The sequence below is a fragment of the Spea bombifrons genome, chromosome 11 (assembly GCF_027358695.1).
Source record: "Spea bombifrons isolate aSpeBom1 chromosome 11, aSpeBom1.2.pri, whole genome shotgun sequence".
Classification (NCBI taxonomy): Eukaryota; Metazoa; Chordata; class Amphibia; order Anura; family Pelobatidae; genus Spea; species Spea bombifrons.
Window position 1 is genome coordinate 32,832,194 of NC_071097.1, and position 19,851 is coordinate 32,852,044.

At 40.0% G+C, this 19,851-nt stretch overlaps 1 protein-coding gene and 1 long non-coding RNA gene across 2 annotated transcripts; one reads left to right on the plus strand and one right to left on the minus strand.

Annotated features, from left to right (window-relative positions):
- The first annotated feature begins 121 nt into the window (after window positions 1-121).
- PDE6C (phosphodiesterase 6C) lies at window positions 122-19,023 on the plus strand. Its single transcript, XM_053450971.1, has 22 exons — window positions 122-728; window positions 4,722-4,874; window positions 5,777-5,866; window positions 6,283-6,423; window positions 6,761-6,835; window positions 7,049-7,113; window positions 7,209-7,275; window positions 8,102-8,149; window positions 8,415-8,564; window positions 9,324-9,467; window positions 9,816-9,881; window positions 10,592-10,738; window positions 11,000-11,107; window positions 11,607-11,716; window positions 11,801-11,888; window positions 12,199-12,299; window positions 12,442-12,549; window positions 12,631-12,694; window positions 13,306-13,380; window positions 13,763-13,846; window positions 14,218-14,386; window positions 18,660-19,023. The coding sequence occupies exons 1-22, from the start codon at window positions 252-254 to the stop codon at window positions 18,731-18,733; spliced, it is 2,604 nt and encodes an 867-aa protein (XP_053306946.1). The 5' UTR covers window positions 122-251; the 3' UTR covers window positions 18,734-19,023.
- Window positions 14,200-19,746, minus strand: LOC128469132 (uncharacterized). Its single transcript, XR_008345919.1, has 4 exons — window positions 19,288-19,746; window positions 18,822-18,884; window positions 17,758-17,845; window positions 14,200-14,303 (listed from the first exon to the last, which is right to left on the minus strand). It is a non-coding gene; the product is annotated as an uncharacterized LOC128469132 (long non-coding RNA).
- Between the last annotated feature and the right edge of the window lie 105 nt (window positions 19,747-19,851).

Below are 19,851 nucleotides of genomic sequence, written 5' to 3' on the forward strand. Positions count from 1 at the left end.
TTAGCGTCATGACATCTGTTTCATTAGCAGCCTTACGAATCCCACATTACGAAGACACTAAGCCAGTGCCTTCTGTCAAATCTCAAAGGGGTTTCAGAGGGGTTTTTTTTTTTTTAGAGCCTTCAAGAATTGCTACAATGACCAGAGAGGATACCGTCGGGGAAGAAGAAGAAGAATTTACCATGAATCTATGGTCTTGTATGGAAGCTTTATCACCCTGAACCATGCATCTTTGAAGCAAATTTACCAAAATGGGTGAGATGAAGAAAGAAGATGTTGAGAAATATCTGGAAGACAACCCTCAATTCGCCAAGGAATATTTTGATAGGAAGCTGAGAAGCGAGACGGTTGGGACGTCGCTCAACAACAAACACCTGAAAGTAGATCATGGGGTTTCGTTTAAAGACATGACCGAGTTAGAAGAAGCGGACGTTCTATTGGAGCTGGTAACGGAGATCCAAGATTGCACCAACATGGAGAAGACCGTTCATAAATTGCTCCAGAGGCTGGCGTTCCTGTTGAAGGCAGATTGTTGTAGTATGTTTACTTACCGATCTCGCAACGGTGTCCCCGAGTTAGCGACGAGGCTTTTCAACGTCACAAATACCTCCAGATTTGAGGAGAACCTGGTGCTCCCTGAAAGCGAAATAGTTTTTCCTCTAGATATCGGAATCGTGGGTTGGGTTGCCCATACAAAGAAGACTTTTAACGTACCTGATGTGAAAAAGGTAAGATTTGGAGAATGGAAACTTTTTTTGTTGACTGCTGGAGCTGAAAATTTAATATAATTGATATTCAAATGTGCTACTTTACAATATTGTACTATTCTAAAATACATTTTTTTCTCATTCATTCATTCATTCATTCATTTCAATATCTCAACTTTTCCTTGCCTTTTGAAATTAACCAGGCTTGGGAATAATCATTAGACCCACAAAGATTATCCAGAAAGTCACGGATAGTACGGGATGGGAAACGCGGTCCTTCATGAAAGTACATTTTTTAACATACATTATGGTGTCGATAATCTGCATTCTCCACAATTACAATTCTGCGAAAAGCATACATACAACAAAGCACGGAATCAGTGCACATCTAACAAACGCTATAATAAAGTAAAATGCACCTTATTTTAAGCATAAATATTGAAATTCCATCCCATGATGTGGCCCCTGTGGTCACATATGTAGGCCCCTGTAGCCAGGTATTAGGGGGGTCCTGAAGGCTTCTAGGTGCAGAGGTGGAACCTTAACCGTGGGCACTAATGATATCTTCTCATTAATTCATCATAACGTAATGTTACCACACGTATTTCTGATTTCACACACGTGGGATGATACATTCAGAGATGCCGGCGTTCTGCTCCACGACTGGATAGATATGAAGGGAGAGCGGCCCCCTCGACACAACTTTTAGGGGTCCCCAACATTTTGCGTGACGCTTCTACTCAATAGCGATGCATATGCGGGATCCATAACATTTGGAGTGTTATTTGAATGAGGCAAATCATAGCGATGTCCTCAAGGGACCATCATGTTTTTCTCCGTGTTATATGTGACCGACTGTTCCCAAACTTTTTTTCGGTGTGTTTGGGATATCCTGAGGACAGGGTTCAGATGAGACCTCTTCACTCAGGTGTCTCTCATAAGCTTTCGTAAATCATTAACTTCCACTTCGAAACCCAACGTAAAAGAACCAAAGTGTTAAAAAAAACACCTTACCTGACTTTATTAACCACATAAATAGCAAACGATGGAGAGGCATAAAACGATTTATCCCGCTTATTTTCCAAGCATTTTTATTTGTAGCGTATATCCTATATTTATTTTCTATGAGTATATATTTATGTGTGGCCACTCCCCAAAAATCTAAAAAAAAAAATTAAAATAAAATGCCTGTAAAATATTTTTTAATCATTTAATTAAATATTTATTACATCATTCTATAGAGTATTAAATATTTTTGGTTTTGTAACACCCCAAATATTTTTACACCCGATATTCATTTTTTTTTTATTTAAAGCTACTTTTCCCACGTACACAGCTGAACTTAACACGGCTCAAATTATTCCAATAAATAATTATTATTGTGTCCTTTTTTAAATGATGAAACTTTCAGAGGAAATAATAAAAATGATTAATAATAATTAAATAAATAAATAAAAAAAGAGCTGAATTTATGTTTTGTCTTAGTGGGACAGCACCTTTTTTCAAGGAGATCTTTTTAATTTTTTGTTCCACTAATTAACAAAACGGTATATCGAAAAAAGGAATGATTTCTCGGCCGCGACATTATGTTTGATGCATCTCAGCGGATGTACGTCGTCTTTAGCCTGCTTGGGGATAATCCTCCATAAGGCTGATTACAGAAGGAAAGATCAAAAAAAGGATCCAGGGGATTCGGCGATGTGTGAAAGCACTGTCCTTTTTTATTTAATTCATCTACTTTTCACATATTTAAGTTGCCAGACATACTGTATACAGCTGAAGGGTATCAATGTTCTAAATTTAAAAAATAAATAGTTAATTCGAAAATTCTAGCAGCAACCCTGGACTTGTATTCTTTATGCCTTTTAGGCTGTGCGTTCCTCTATCTTTGTATATTTAGGTTTAGTGCTGCTTTAGGCCTAACTAAACTCATGCGCCCCTTAATCTTAATTTGCCCCTCAGGGGAGGGGTGCTCCTGGGCCGGCCTAGGCCAAGATACAGCCCTAGCTCAATGATAATGGAATACAGAATGGTTTAGAATGAAGACAGAGCAGGGAGTACATTAATACCCAAATATAACATTACTTACAAAAAATAGCAGTCAACAATTAATACGAATAAGAATTAAGATGGGGGGGATAAAAGGAGAGTGATGGAAAAAGGTGACTGTTTGGGGGTTGATGGCAACAACCAAGGGACACCAAGGGATTTATTCACTAAGAGGAGAGCTGACAGTGAATAATGCGTGGTTTTGGACTATTAAGAGCTGCGTATCGAAATTAAAATTCACATTTTTCCAACAAAGGAGAAAATATGGTTACGTTTTGAGTGTCTTTGTGCTGCAGACAGGTACATTTAATCATCACAATCACACGCATTGCCACACATCTCAAAGTGTGTATCCGTTATCTTCCTAATTACTGCCAAAACCTCAGGACAGGTATTTCTTATAATTCCCACGTCAGCCGCTCGGCACTTCAACGACACTGATTAACAGAATCTGATAACAAGCTAATCACATGGACTCGGGGTAATCCTCGTTGTAATGAGTCTTGCGTGACGTCCTGAGTCCTCAACATACCATTGCTTTGCGTAGCTACTATTGCCTCTTTTTACCCCTCCTTTTGTCTTTGTTACCAATATATTTCATTTAAGAGTGTAAGCTCTTGAGTCGCGAATTCACAAGCTTACCATTCTTGCAAGGAACTTTGTATGAAAGTGCCATAAGGCTAGATTGTCAGCTCATGGGAAGGGTCCTCAACTCCTGTTGTATCTGTATGTGTACAAGTTACCCACCCTGTATTTTAATTGTACAGCACTGCGAAATAATAAGGTAAATAATATATTACAACCCCAGAGAGTTGATGATTTGTCTTCGACATACTGATCTGATTATGTTTTTTTAGTTTCCATTGCCAGGTTGAGTCCTTAATCCACGTTCAATGCACTTTTGATGCCAATGATTCTCAGATATGACCTGGTAGAAGTATCTCCGCCAGAAGGACCATAACAAAGACCATAAGGCTGGTCCTTCCAGTAGGACACTAGAGGAGACCCTTCAATATTATCCAAGGTTCCTCAGATATGACCTGGTAGAAGTATCTCCGCCAGAAGGACCATAACAAAGACCATAAGGCTGGTCCTTCCAGTAGGACACTAGAGGAGACCCTTCAATATTATCCAAGGTTCCTCAGATATGACCTGGTAGAAGTATCTCCACCAGAAGGACCATAACAAAGGCCATACGGCTGGTCCTTCCAGTAGGACACTAGAGGAGACCCTTCAATATTATCCAAGGTTCCTCAGATATGACCTGGTAGAAGTATCTCCACCAGAAGGACCATAACAAAGGCCATACGGCTGGTCCTTCCAGTAGGACACTAGAGGAGACCCTTCAATATTATCAAAGGTTCCTCAGATATGACCTGGTTGAAGTATCTCCACCAGAAGGACCATAACAAAGATCATAAGGCTGATCCTTCCAGTAGGACACTAGAGGAGACCCTTCAATATTATCCAAGGTTCCTCCATTAACAATATGTGACCAAATTCAGTGTATATAACACAGAAGACAGAGAATGGGAAGGTTAATGTTATTATGCATTATTCTAAGATGTAGAAAAGTCTTTGGTTTTGGCTCCTGGACCATCCAGGGTCCCACGTACAGTTATGCTAACCATCTCACCTACAGTTCCAGTGGTCCAGAGAAACGGCCAAGGTGACGCAAACCTAATTATTGAAAAGCAGTTTAAATAATGATTATTATATTATTATTTATTATTTTATATAGCACCATCCTATTCCTCAGTGCTGTACAACGGGTAAACAGGACATAACCATTTGACTTACAGATACAAGAGGTAAGGAGGGCCCCGCTCAAAGAGCTTACAATCGACTGATTTGATAGGGAATATATATCATAGAGCTGTTGGATGCTTATAGATGCTACTGTATTACACATCTGTATACACATCTTAATATATGTAATCAGTACACTTTTTGTTTCTGTCCCAGAACACTCATTTTTCAGACTTTGCAGACAAGCAAACCGGATATACTACCAACAATTTATTGGCGACACCAATTTTACAAGGAAAAGAGGTTTTGGCTGTTATTATGGCAGTGAATAAACAAAACGAGCCGGCATTTTCAAAGGCAGACGAAGAGGTAATGTGGGGTGGATTTAATAAAGGGGAAGTCCCATAGAAAAAAATAAACCCCGGCACTGTATACAGTAATAGCCCTCCACACTGTATACAGTAATAACCCCCCAGCACTTTATACAGTAATATAACCCCCCAGCGCTGTATACTGTAATAGCCCCCCAGAGCTGGATACAGTAATATAACCCCCAGCGCTGTATACAGTAATAACCCCCAGTGCTGTATACAGTAATATAACCCCCAGCGCTGTATACAGTAATATAACCTCCAGCGCTGTATACAGTATTAACCCCCCAGCACTGTATACAGTAATGTAACCCCCCCCGCTGTATACAGTAATATAACCCCCAGCACTGTATACAGTAATAACCCCCCAGCGCTGTATACGGTAATATAACCCCCCAGTGCTGTATACGGTAATATAACCCCCCAGTGCTGTATACAGTAATATAACCCCCCAGCACTGTATACAGTAATATAACCCCCAGCGCTGTATACAGTAATATAACCCCCAGCGCTGTATACAGTATTAACCCCCCAGTGCTGTATACAGTAATATAACCCCCAGCGCTGTATACGGTAATATAACCCCCATCGCTGTATACAGTAATTCGGTCGGCATTTACAAAAACCCTTTATCTGCAGACCTGGAGGCGGCCATTGTTGTCAGTCATGTGACATTATGGATGTTCTTTTCATGCTCAAGGCCTACACTGAGCTGAAGCTTTATGGCAATGCTAATGAGAAATGTCCCTTGATGACTTTCATTAGTCAGAGAGTCCTACCGGGTGATTAGTATTGAGCCACTCTCTTGTTTGAAACAAACAGTATGATAAGGCGTCGGGGTGTTTGTCGTCTTCCTTAGTAATTAGACATAAAAAGGTAAACTTTGTGTCACCTCTGCAGGTTTTTATGAAATATCTGAACTTTGTATCCCTTGCCCTTAAACACCATCACATCACGTACCTTCACAACGTGGAATCCAGGAAAAGTCAGGTAAAGTAACAGTTTTAAGTTATCGAAATTAGAAGCGCTCCCAGGCCAGAACTCGGAGCTCTCCCGCTTGTGAGGGAGTGGCTTTGTAAGGGGGTGGGGCTAATCACACTAAATGCTGCGGCTGTGATTAGCTTGTAATGGGTGGGACTAGCCACAAGGGTGTGGCTATCCCTAGGTATTATTAAGTAGGTGGGGAGTAGGTGGGGAGTGGGTGTGGCTAAGCACCCCAAAGAAAGAGGAGATGGTCAGAGACCAATATTGTTCAGGCACACGCCCACTGTTTTGTAGCTATGATATTATTGGCGAGACACTTAAGAGGAAAGATAATGATTGGAAGACAATCATGGGGGGATCACACTACAGGCTTGGGTTCTTGGAATGGTGGAAGATGATGGGTTATTTTTTCTTTTATATAGATCCTGACGTGGTCGGCCAACAAGGTATTTGAAGAATTAACCGACATCGAGAGACAATTCCACAAAGCCCTCTACACGGTCAGGGTGTATCTGAACTGTGAGAGATACTCGGTCGCTTTGCTGGATATGACTAAGGAAAAGGTGAATATTAAAAAATGGTTATTTTATGAGGCCCGCTGGATCCATCACCAGCTGGACACTCCCAAGCCCAGTGCTATATAACGTTTCCCTAGGTAAAAATGTGTAAAATAAAATGATTATCACAAAACTATAATTATAGCATAACGACAAAAGTTGGCCCAGTTTCCTACGGGGAAATATGTCCTCCGACCCCAGGCCTTAAAGTGCCGCAACGCAAATTTAATATTCAAATTTTTTTTATCTTCAAAATGTAATAGGGTTTTGGATTGTCTTGGTTGCATATCTTCTGTTCGTGTTTTTTTTCACATCATCTTTTCTTTTTTTTAAATGAACTCAGGAATTCTACGAAGAATGGCCAATCAGAATGGGAGAAGTACCGCCATACAAAGGGCCTAAAACGCCAGATGGAAGGGTTTGTAAATATTTCTTCTGATACCCGTGAGATATAGACGGGGTGTGAAGAGACGCTTAATCAACACAAATCATGGGTTTTTATCTTTAATATATGGCTCATTTGGTAAAAAGTGGATAAGTGATCCATGATATTTTTTAGCTATTAATTATTATTAATAATGACAGGTTCCAATGGCTATGTCTGATCACGACCATATTTTCTCTTGTCCAGGAAGTGAATTTTTACAAGATTATTGATTATCTTTTGCATGGAAAAGAAGAAATTAAAGTTATCCCGTAAGATTACATCTGACTTTTCTAATTCATGAATTACTTGTTTTTTTAACAAGCAAAAGGTCGTAATTAACATGCATCAATTTCTCTGTTTAAAGCACCCCCCCGGCCGATCACTGGTCTCTTGTGAGTGGGCTGCCGGCGTACGTTGCGGAGAATGGATTTGTAAGTCCTTTGGTGATTGTAAAAGAGGAATGTGTTTTAAGGGATCACTGGTAATGCTTTTCAGCCACTGCTGACTGTGAAATTCTGGTACATTTGGTTGCAGGGGAGGGCTGGCACCTTCTGGCCCAGGGGGCAGCTAAAGCCAAGTGGCCCCTTCGGCCCCTTGCCCCCCCAGCAACTAACATATTCACAGACACACATGTTTATACACTTTCACATTTACACAAACGTACACACTAACACACACACTCATGCTAACACACAATACCTTTAACACACACTTCCACATATACATTCATGCTAACACACTTACACATATACATTCATGCTAACACACACATACATTCACTCTTATGTATATACACATACATATATATACCCACTCCCTCTCTCCCTAACTCCCTTACCCTCTCACTCTCTTACCCCCCAAGACTCTTATCTTGCCCAGGGCCTTCTTTCTAGCTGCCTGCAAGCAGCATCCCTTTTACCGTGAGGTCACGTAACATCAGCCCTTTATGTGACCCCACTGCGTTCCCACCTCCACAAGTGACCTTTTTGAAGAATTTTGGATTGCCCCCCTGACCCTCAGCCCCCCCCCCATGTGACTTACCAAGCACAGCCAAGACTTGGGGTCAAGCCTTGGCTCCTACGGAGCACCCACTCACTCTCTGTCCTTACACAATTCAGCAAACTCAAAGCACTCACAGTGAGTTAATGTGAATGAAAGATCATCATGGCATATTACCCTTACTGACACATCCAAAGTATTGTTTTTAGAATTGGTATGTATACAGATTTATCCTAAAATACTTGTTTTTATTGTCAGATCTGCAATATGATGAATGCCCCAGCAGATGAATATTTCAAATTTCAGGTAAAATATTATGTTATGCCCTAGAACCCAGAAAAAAAATGATGATTTCCATACAATGTCTGCCTTAGAGTTCTGCGGGATCCGATGCTGCTAAAGAAATAAATAATAATAATAATAATAACAACAATAATAATAATAATGACTTTTCTATAACTAAAAAGAGATCTTTGGGTTATTCTAGCGATCTATTCGGTGTGTTATCTAAGGACCTGATTGAGATAAGATGAGAAGGGTTACCTTGTTACCATTTTCTGTTCGTTTTTAGAATGGACCAGTGGATGAGACAGGCTGGGTTATTAAAAATGTATTATCCCTGCCCATCGTGAACAAGAAAGAAGAAATCGTGGGAGTAGCTACATTTTACAATAGGAAGGACGCAAAACCTTTTGACGAATATGATGAGCAGATCACAGAAGTAAGATGGTTATTTATTTTATTTTTTTTGTAAAATAAGATATTAGTAAATTACAAAAAATAAAGTAGTTTCCCGAATGCAAGATTGTTCTATCGTCTCCGTGGTTTGTATACGGGATTGTATAAACGTCTACGCGTTTTATTAGAACCCCCAGTAGCCTCTTGTTATCTCTGTGAGTTTTTATATCTGTTACTTATGAACGTCATGAGCTCACATAAGTGATAGTGGGGTAAAGGTGATGGTGGGGTAAAGGTGATGGCGAGGTAAAGGTGATGGCGGGGTAAAGGTGATGGTGGGGTAAAAGTGATGGCGGGGTGAAGGTGATGGTAGGGGTAAAGGTGATGTGGGGTAAAGGTGTTGGCGGGGTAAAGGTGATGGCGGGGTAAAGGTGATGGCGGGGTAAAGGTGATGGAGGGGTAAAGGTGATGGTGGGGTAAAAGTGATGGCGGGGTGAAGGTGATGGCAGGGGTAAAAGTGATAATGGGGTAAAAGTAATGGAAAAACGATGATCATTGTTAACCTTATTGTTAACTATGGCCAGTTGCGTCACTTTCACTTGCCAGCTTATGACATCAGAACATACTCAAGCATTTTTGGATACATTTGCATTGTGATGTCAACATGCGCAGAGTCCACCCACTTTTGAATATGTCTTTGATTTCCACATTTTGCCCGGCGCCCCCCAGCTCTCTTTGACCATCAAAGAAGGTGAACCTTCTGTTTAAATTGTACCCCCCCCACACCTTATGTATACCGTAGGCTCTGACGCAGTTCCTCGGGTGGTCTGTTCTGAACACGGACACATACGAAAAAATGAACAAACTCGAAAACAGGAAGGACATTGCGCAGGAAATGCTCATGTACCATTTACAATGTACGCCTCTCGAGCTGCAAAGCATTCTGGTAAGTTTACTTAGTTCTTAAAAATATATCATCATTGGCATATTCTGGCCTAGGCCGACTAGGGTGGCAGGTCCAGGAGGGCCTCTTGAGTGATTGGGCTCCCGGTGGGGCCACTGCACAATTGGCTTGTTAAAAGCTGTCCAACCTGCCCATTAACAGTATGAAGGGCCGTGCATTGTCGGCATGTCCGCCATAGTTTACTACGGCCAAGCACCGGCGGAGCGTCAGGATATGTCCCCACGCTCTGAGGACGGATAGCGGCACAGAGTAAACAACTGGTGGGCCCATGTACACGGCACTGATCTGCAAAACATATATTTTTTTATTTTTTTTTATTTATTTTTTTAGAAAACCAAAGAAAAGTTGAATAAAAATGTTGAAGAATGTGAAGAAAAACAGCTAGTGCAAATATTAGTAAGTATTTATGGAAAATATTTATTTCAGTATTTTTAGTATAAAAAAAACAAAATTTGTCAGAAACTATATACGTAAGATATATATGTAAAAAATAATAATAAAAAAATAATAAAAAAAATAAATATATAAAAAAATAAAAAAATAAAAAAAAAAAAAATATATATATATATATATATATACATATGTAAATATACACAGTACCGTGAAAAAAAAACATGTTAGTTTATTTTTATCATTTAACAAAATCAGTATTTGGTGTGAGCCTTCTTGAGAACTCACCTTCCGGCCGCCGCTCTTCTGAAACATTCTTTGGTGATCAAAGTGGTCTTTCTGGTTGATATTTAAAAAAAATTGCCACATATGACTCATTATATCCAATATCACTGACCCCAAACAAAAAGGGACATGTTTTGTGACGTCCGAGTCTTGATCAAGATCAGAAGCAGAACATTTGTATTTTATAACCGAGGCTAAATTGTCCTTTGTCTATAGCGAGTTCCAAAATTTGAGCAAAACCACATAATCTCACAAACATCCCAACAAATACTGAAGATTTAATGAGATTTTAGCGAATGCGGTGTAATTATGCATTAAATGTTAACTCGATCTATCCGGAAAACAACTGCGTCGCCGGCGGCTGTATTCTCGGGATCGGAATTCAGTAATAAGATTCATCTGGTGATCAAAGTCTATCTTGTTTTGAAAAGAAAGAAGAGCTGCCAGACCCAGCCGCGTTTGAGCTCTACGAGTTCCACTTCAGCGACCTGCCCGTGTCCGAACACGACCTCATCAAAAGTGGAATTAAACTGTTTTTTGAATTAAAGGCTGTTGAGAAATTTAAAATCCCGGTCCAGGTAAAAATGATCAAAATGTATTTGTTGAGACAAGCAAATTATGATCATTTTCCCCCAATTCTCTTCCCCGCAGGCCTTTCTCCTCTCTGCTCCTCTTCCCCTTCCCTCTCTATGCCCCTTATCACGTCTCTGTCCTTCTTCGTCATTACGTAGCAAAAGCCCACCTAGGAGCACAAGTCTCTCTGTCGTATTCTTTGTGTGACGGCGTTTCCCTGTTACATTGTGTACTTGTTACTGTTACAATGTTTCTTTTTTGTGTAGGTCTTAACGAAATGGATGTATACGGTCCGAAAAGGATATCGGGATATAACCTATCACAACTGGCGACATGGATTTAATGTGGGGCAAACGATGTTCACCTTGCTAATGGTATGGAATATTTTATTGTGTATGATATGTTATTAGATAATAGGGACTGGGGTACCGCGGAGATGAGATGATAATTCTTACATATCAAAATCTCTTTGTAAACAACGTTTGGGGTATCAGATGTTTTGAGGGCATCAGGATACGGCATTGCAATTAGATTGTATGCCGGAATTGCATGCGGCGCTGTGATTGGGTGGTTTGGAAACAATGCGATGACATACTGCGTTACTCACCTAGTTACCCAAGTCTGTCTTATTATAGAGATTAGTGTGGAAAGGGAAACCACTCTTTCCCGATGGTTGGACTCCACAGGCTATGGTGAACATCATATTGGGATTAGCTAAAACATCTCCAGCTTATCCACGACGGCCAGTAATTTAAAGACCGTTACAATCTCCATGATTAAATCCTTTTTCTGTGTAAAGAGATTAATCATAGAGACTTATCAAATCAAAGAGCTTTTTATTAGAACTTACTGAAATTCTTTACTTTTCCAAAGACAGGTAAACTAAAGAAATATTACTCAGACCTGGAGGCCTTTGCGATGGTCGCTGCTGCCTTTTGCCATGACATTGACCACAGGGGAACCAATAATTTGTACCAGATGAAGTAAGCGCGGCGCTTTCACAGCCCCTTCGTCCGCAAACAAAATGTGATTTATGACATTTCACAGGTTTTCCAATGTATTCGCAGGTCCCAAGCCCCCCTGGCGAGACTTCACGGATCTTCTATTTTAGAAAGACACCACTTAGAGTTTAGTAAAACATTGTTGGAAGACGAGGTGAGCTTGTTCTTTGTATCCTGTATATTGCTATGGACAATATTAGGCATTAATGTGACCCACCATTAAAACCGGGATATCCTGAGATACCACCTCGCTTCACGGGCCAAGGAACGAGGGTGATTTTAGAAGAGCAACCATATAGTTCTAAGATTGAGATCTTGGCCCGGTATAATAAATAATGTGAATAAAGCCGACATTTACTGTGAATAAAATCTCAAGCTATGATGGATTCCCTGTAAGGAAACGGGTCATTTTCTCGGGGTTCCGTGACTTCCGAGCTGTAACAAAGAAACATTGTATCTTGCAGAGTTTAAACATTTTTCAGAATCTGAACAAAAGGCAGTATGAAAATGTTATGCGTTTATTCGAAGTGGCCATTATTGCGACCGACCTGGCGTTATATTTCAAGTAAGTGGGACAAAGAAGGTATTAACCCAACAAGTATATGCTGAACCCCCAAATTTACGAACAGGGCAGGAATTTAAGATTACAGAATATAGCTAGTTGGATTAGACGTATGAACTCTTTTTTTAATTTTTTTTATCCTCAGGAAAAGGACCATGTTTCAAAAGATTGTTGATGCCGCAGAGCAGATGCAGTCCGAAGAAGAAGTTATTAAATATATCATCACCGATCCCACGAAAAAAGAAATCATTATGTGAGCCGATAAAAAGTAATCCCGGTGTTGTGGTTTCTGTGTTACAGACGTGTCTTACTCAATATATTTGTATTATTGTAGGGCTATGATGATGACGGGTTGTGATTTGTCTGCCATTACCAAACCGTGGGAAGTGCAGAGTAAGGTGAGGGCGTTTGGAGGTTTCCACCTAATTTGCTCCAATGTGTAGTAACTTGGCTTCTGTAGGGTTATTACAGTATTATATTAGCATATATATATATATATATATATATATATATATATATATTTATATTATAAATATATATATATATATATATAAATATATATATATTTATAATATATATATATATTAATATATATATATATTATAAATATATAAATATTATAAATATATATATTAATATTATAGATAAATATATATATATATATAAATATTATAAATATATATTTATATATATAATATATATATTATATATATATATAAAAATATAAATATATATATTAATATTATAGATAAATATATATATATATATATAAATATTATAAATATATATTTATATATATATAATATATATATTATATATATATAAATATTATAAATATATATTTATATATATAGATATATATTATATATATATAATATATATATATTATATATACATTTATATATATATATATATAAATGTTGGACTTTGCTATCAAAAATATTTAACAATTCCCGTTTTACTTGCCTCTTGGGATAATACATTCATTAAAGACATATTTTTCCTGCAGGTCGCTCTCATGGTTGCCAATGAATTTTGGGAGCAGGGAGACCTCGAGAGAACAGTGCTTCAGCAACAACCTATCGTAAGACAATGAATATGTTTGGGAATTAATGATATTAAATATGCATGAATCCAGTTTGACTGTTTATGTATACATTTGGAAAACCTTAAAATAAATAATTTAAAGAAAAATTAAATACATTTTGACCCTGCATTCGATCAACTAAACCTTAAAAAAAAAAAGCGTGATTAAAAGTAATTTGAAAATAAATTTTGATGCAGTATTTGATAAACTACAACTACAATGTAAATGGTTAACACGCGTACGTTAATGAATGTGTGTTCTCTTTTATAGTGGTTTTATTGTGTTATTTTGCTTTGATGCATCCTTTTTGCTTTAATTCTTTTTTTTTAAAAATGTACCGTAAAAAAAAATGATTATATGAACTCCGATTTTGTTTCAGCCTATGATGGACAGGAACAAAGGGGACGAGCTGCCCAAACTTCAAGTTGGATTCATAGATTTTGTTTGTACGTTTGTGTACAAGGTGAGTCCTTCGGTCTGTTAAAGAGGGACATGTCATGCTTTATATAACATATATATATATATGTACCGATGAGTTGAAGCAGCCAATCAGGAGCAAGAAAGCGCTCTCTCCGCGTAGGTCACCTGTGGCTGTATATCACGTTGCCCTAGCACGGGCTGGGAAAAAGGGGGGAAATTATGACGGCTGGAGTGTCTCTTTAATATAGCCGGTGGTATAGATAGTAGCCTGCTCGCCTTTATCTATACGGTTACATTGTATGGCGTCTGTCTCAGCTGGCAAACCCAAGGATCGGCAGACTCCCTCATCCTTGTAGCCGTCTACTTGCAGCGTGACGGCGCTGACTGATTTTTGTATCCGTTTACGATCTCTAGGAATTCTCCCGGTTTCACAAAGAAATTACCCCGATGTACGACGGACTCCAAAATAACAGGGTTCAGTGGAAAACGCAAGCCGATGCCTACGATGAAAAAATGAAAGCTTTGGAAGAACAAATAGAAAAGAAAAAACAGCTGCAGGAAACCGCGATCCAGCCTAAAAAGGGTCAGTAAATTGTAATATGTGGGGGTTAATTGTTCATATAAAATGTTGCTACAGGTTGTTACTGAGTTCTAACCCCCAAATAGCGTATATCCAGGCTAAGCGGACAAGTGATCCAAAGCACACTAAGAGGTGGGCAATGGGGGGCGAGGGAGCCGTATTCCAAAAGGCGACATAAAGCTACAATGTAACGGGTGCCCACGGACTCTTCCGATCAGCTAAAAATAAACTGGAACGGTATTTTCCTTTCTCTGGCAATAAAGTAAATAGTTGCCTCGGACAAAGTCCTCTCGCTGCAAAAGCGGCCATGATAACACAAAGGGGGTCTTCAGCCCCGACGCAGATTATCTCGGCCAGATGAAGCGCACACATGGATTAAATAATCGTCCAGCTGGACTTCTGCTTCCAGAGGTAAAGGTCATTCTACGAAGGGCTCTAAATACTTCACATGCAACAAGCTGGGAACAAAAGACTCATTTCCGCCCGGTCTCCAGGGCTTTTCACATATAAAAATCTCAGTAATTGGTGCCCCTCTGCGGGTTTATACACCCTTCGCACTGCAGGGGGCAGCACTTTACACGGGCAGATCGGCAGCACGTGAAACGTAAATGTCTCCTGGCTTATGTGCTTTAAAATATTGGTGAAATCAGTCAGGTGCGGATCGGAGCCGGGAGGGACTGGTTTTTGTGCGAGGATGAGCTGGTACTTCATTCGGAGCGATGGCTCACCACCGGAGGCTTGCCCAGGGCCCCGTTATCACTAAGGAGGGCCGGGCAATGGTAGTAGATACTTAATGTAAACGGAAGGGTCTCATAAGCATGTCTGGGAACTCTCTGGGTTTTGTCCGGTGGCTCCGAGTGAAGCGGCGCTTCTCCAGGTGACTGCGGGGAAACTCTGGGTCCTAGGTGTGGCATTGTGGCGCGCTCCACTCCCCGCCAACTTCCCCAGCAAAGATGGCGTGTTTCCCGCGACGTTAGTGTGACCGCCCACCGATGTCAGCAGGACCGCCCACTGATGTCGGCAGGACCTCCTACCCACATCCCACAAAGGGGGGAATCGAGTTCCCAGGCATGCTCATAAGTGAGGCGCTCTTCCACCTACTCTGCCGAATTTAACACTTTTATAAATAAATCCCTCATTAGAAACATAATTCCTGCGGCTGCCGAATGCACGGACCCTTCTTTAATCATTTAACATTTTGCTGGAAGCAGCAGTCATGACATAGAAAAGTAAGTCCGTTGCCATGGAGACAAACAGGTTATTTTGAGTTGTTCCTCTTATTTTTGTTCGTTGTAGGAGATCAAGTTCCAGTTTCAGAGTAAAACCACAAACTTAGCTTAAAATAGTTTAATTACAATAATAAACAGAATAATCAAAGCAACTCCAAAGTGTTAATAATGCAATAATAGCGCTGCGATCCCCCCTATATGCAAATTCCTTTTTTGTATGGATTTTAACATTGGATGGAATAAGTACAAATACACAATATAAATTGATATATTTACACAGTAATACAAATTAGGGTAATCATTTACCGTTTTACTTACTGCAAATTGGTGCCCACATTTTTAAAGGACTGAAAAAAATTCCTTCACTGCCTGGCCGCCTCTACTGAAACAGGAAGCATACCTAAGTACGCTTCCTAAACCCGTGTGTAACCTTTTAAGTCGGTGACAGATTAGTTCCTATTGAAATTGGTGGCAGGAGCAGCAGCCAATCGCCTTGCTGTCTGAAAGAGAAGAAAGTACTTTTCTCCTGAAACTTAAATTTGAGTGTTTTAATTTGCATGCAAATAAGAATGCATACAGAGAATGTACAACAGCAGCCATCAGATACAAGACATGGGAGATTAAGAGATATTTAGTTATATCAGGTATAAGAAGGTGGGGGATTTTGAGAAAACGATTCATATTAGATATGAGAAGGTGGGGGATTTTCTGCTATTTTGGTATATATGGGGAAATAAACCAGAGCAAGAATTCAGGGCATACCCAGCAAAAAATGTTAAAAAAACATCTAAGTCCACCATTGCGTCAGAGTGCGTCATTGCCATTGCAGACAGTAGGGCAGGCAGTAGGGCAGGCAGTAGGGCAGGCAGTGGGGCAGGCAGTGGGGCAGGCAGTGGGGCAGGCAGTGGGGCAGGCAGTGGGGCAGGCAGTGGGGCAGGCAGTGGGGCAGGCAGTAGGGCAGTGTTACACTATCCATTATGTACAACTGTGTGCCATATTCATAAAAGGGCACAGTGTGGCATGTGGGGCGATCACCATGAATATTTAATATTGATCTATAATTGATATATAATACATGATATTTAATATTTCATTTAATACGCTGATCATGTTACTTTAAGAAATGTATACATAGCGTTGTGTGTCATTGTGTGTGTATGCTGGCTGCTAACAGCATAATACCGTAACATAATGTCCAAAACACAGTTACAGAAAGGAAACGTATAGAAAGCCAATGAAAGAACCCCAAAAAGGATCTAGTCAGGGGATATGTACAGAATTGCAAGGAGAGAGAAAAAAATCACAGTCTGTCTCAGTATAGGGAGTTTGAAAGGATAGAACCAGGTGAGATAATATTAATTAGTACAAATAAGATGAATATGCAAATAAATGGGGATTATTACCGGGTCATTCTAAATCATGGTCAATCTGACCAGGTCAGTGTAACCTTATTATAACGGCTGGCACCGGTCAAGCAGAGCAAACACGCTGAAATAACCAATCATATAGAAGCCATCATATAGCCTATATCGAACTAATTATTTTTTTCCCCTGAATGAGACTTTTAATGAACTTGCATTAAATAATAATGAAAGCGGCTGTGAGGGAGCTACGGGAACAGCTGACTGACTGTGTTGTCTTGAATGCAGGTGGAAAGGTTGGAAAGTAATCCGTTTGTAGGTACTTGGTGATCCCCAGCTAATAAATGTAAGTTTAACGTTGGTCTTTTGGTATGTGGATAGTACTCAAAATAACTAAAGTGTAATATGAATAGGAACCCTGGATATGCGGACATTTATGTCATTCTTGGGTGGTTCTTCACCATTCTTCATCATCAGAAACCTGATGGCGGCACCCATCGTTGTAGACTTTGAGAAGGACTTGCTTCTCTAGGAGGCAGTTAGCGTTCTGTTACTGAATTACGGGGCATTTTGGTCTGTATTGGTATGTTTTTCCGTGGGTCGATAAGGAAGAGATCGGAGCAGAACTTGGTATGGTGCATCTCAAAGCAAGGCAGGTGTTGATTGGAATAGAAGGGCAGTTGGGTTGGAAGTTCTTTTGGCCAAAGACGGAAATGTAAACATGTGCACGTACAGTATATACACCATACAGCTTCTTTAAATACAGAGCACCGCGTATACTTACATATCTTACTATAGCGCTGAATACTAAGACGCAGCATGCGCAGTTGGCTGTAGAAATGATTGAGGGGAAGGCCGTGACCCGAGGTTCTCTACGGAGTATTACAGAGATACAAATGCTTCAGACATATTCGGAGAATTACATTTCTCCACACGAGCTTCATTCATACAAACCTCCGCCGGACGTAGACTTTTTTACATTTAGGTGACCTTTTTCTCATTTCCGTATACTCCGTGGAAGAACTAATTGGGTCTTAGTTGCCATCAGATCCCAATCCCCCCCTCCGCTCGGTTCAGTTCCATACCCTGGGGTATTAGTGTGAGAAAGTAGCGAGATCCCCACCAAATGGGGAGGTGGACATTATGGGGCGGGGGGGGGTTTAATCTCGCCCCCCCCCTTTTACTGCTGATAAAACACTAAAATTGTGCATTTTGGTATCACTGCTAGTGTTATTGCGTTACGTTCTGGTGTCTTATTTTCAGAAGTAACTTGCTTTTGATCTTCGATTCATCCATACGTGTGAGCCGGGAATACCTAAAGAACCCGGGCCGTACGAGTCCCGTTATATAATCGGGGTCCCATCGTTAAAGAAAAAAAGAAAAAAAAAAAAAGTGAAATAGTAGGAAAAAGCACTATAAAACCCGAACGTCTGTGAAATAAGCGTTCCAGTGTGTTCATCACAAGCTGTTTGTATGAATAGTCTGGGACTCGAGTAATATGCCGGCTGCGCAAGAATAAAGAAGGCGCTGAGAAGGAACAGTAGCCGATTTATAATAAGTCTTCAGATTTGGGAATCGTATCCATAAATCAGCCAATGTTGAGACATTTACTGAACGTACAAAGAACAACCAACGTCCCCTGCCTGCCATTAACATTCCTCTCCTGCTTTCTCTTTTTTTTTTTAGTAGCCCCGGAGAAGGTCGTAGCAGACGGGGGCCGCGGGGAGCCAAACAAATCAAAAACATGTACAGTTTTGTAGAAAACATCTGAAGTCCCGGCAGGAAAAAATTGCCGAAGACTCGAGTTATCCAACCAATTCCTCCAAACGACAAGATGTACCGACTTACCGAGATTGTAGAACATAGCGCAGCGTTTAGAAGATAATCCCCTTCTCACAACGATTGGCCCGGCTAATAAAATATCGATCATTTAGTAAAACCTTTATTTATAAGATAATTACATAGATAGATGTCATCGTTCTGTGATTTCTGAGACCTTATGTGACTTGAAATCAGATGATTTGGAATAAAGAGATATCCGGAGAGATGATGATAATCATTGTTTTATATAGCGCCATCATATTCCGTAGCGCTGTACAATGGGTAGACAGGACATAACAAGTAGTATGTATCATAACAATTTGACTTACAGAAACAACAGGTGAGGAGGGCCCGGCTCAAAGAGCTTACAATCTATCGCCCTGTGGATGAATTAAGGTGCAATAAAACACTGTCCCTTGTAATTCATTGTAATTGAGTTAAAAACCCCAAGTGAGCCACACTGTATAATGCATAACTAATGCTTAAACTATACCTTACACAGGGCAAGCGTTGGGTTGGCCCTTCATGTTGCAAAGTGAAGTTAGTTGAAAGGTGTCTGGTCCCTGCAGCTCACACGCAAACTCTTGCTTTAGTGAATAGGCCCCTAAGTGTGTCGAACTTTGCAACAATAGAACAATAATAATAATAATAATTTCACATCGCCTGTTACCATAGCACTCATTGAAACACAAAACTAGGAGCCAAGAGGCAACCTGTAATTATTTGGATTTTATTTTTTATACACTTGTAATTACAGAAGAAACGTAACGGGGGGGGGCTTCTATTTCCTGCGCAGAAGGAGCTTCGGACTGGTTGCATAAACATAAGCTGCTTGCTGAATATTGGATTTGGCTTTGAACGGAGCTTTCGAGATGTAGAAGAATTAACCTCAGCTTCTCCCTTTTGCTCTCTGAGAAACGTTCAGCGTTATTTTCTTGCTGGTGGGTTTTCAAAGAAAAAACAAAAAAAAAAACCCAGTAAAACCAATGGTGCACTGGTTTTACTGCGCATGCATTAGAGAAATGTGCTCCCAATGCATTCATCTCTAGCGGTAGGG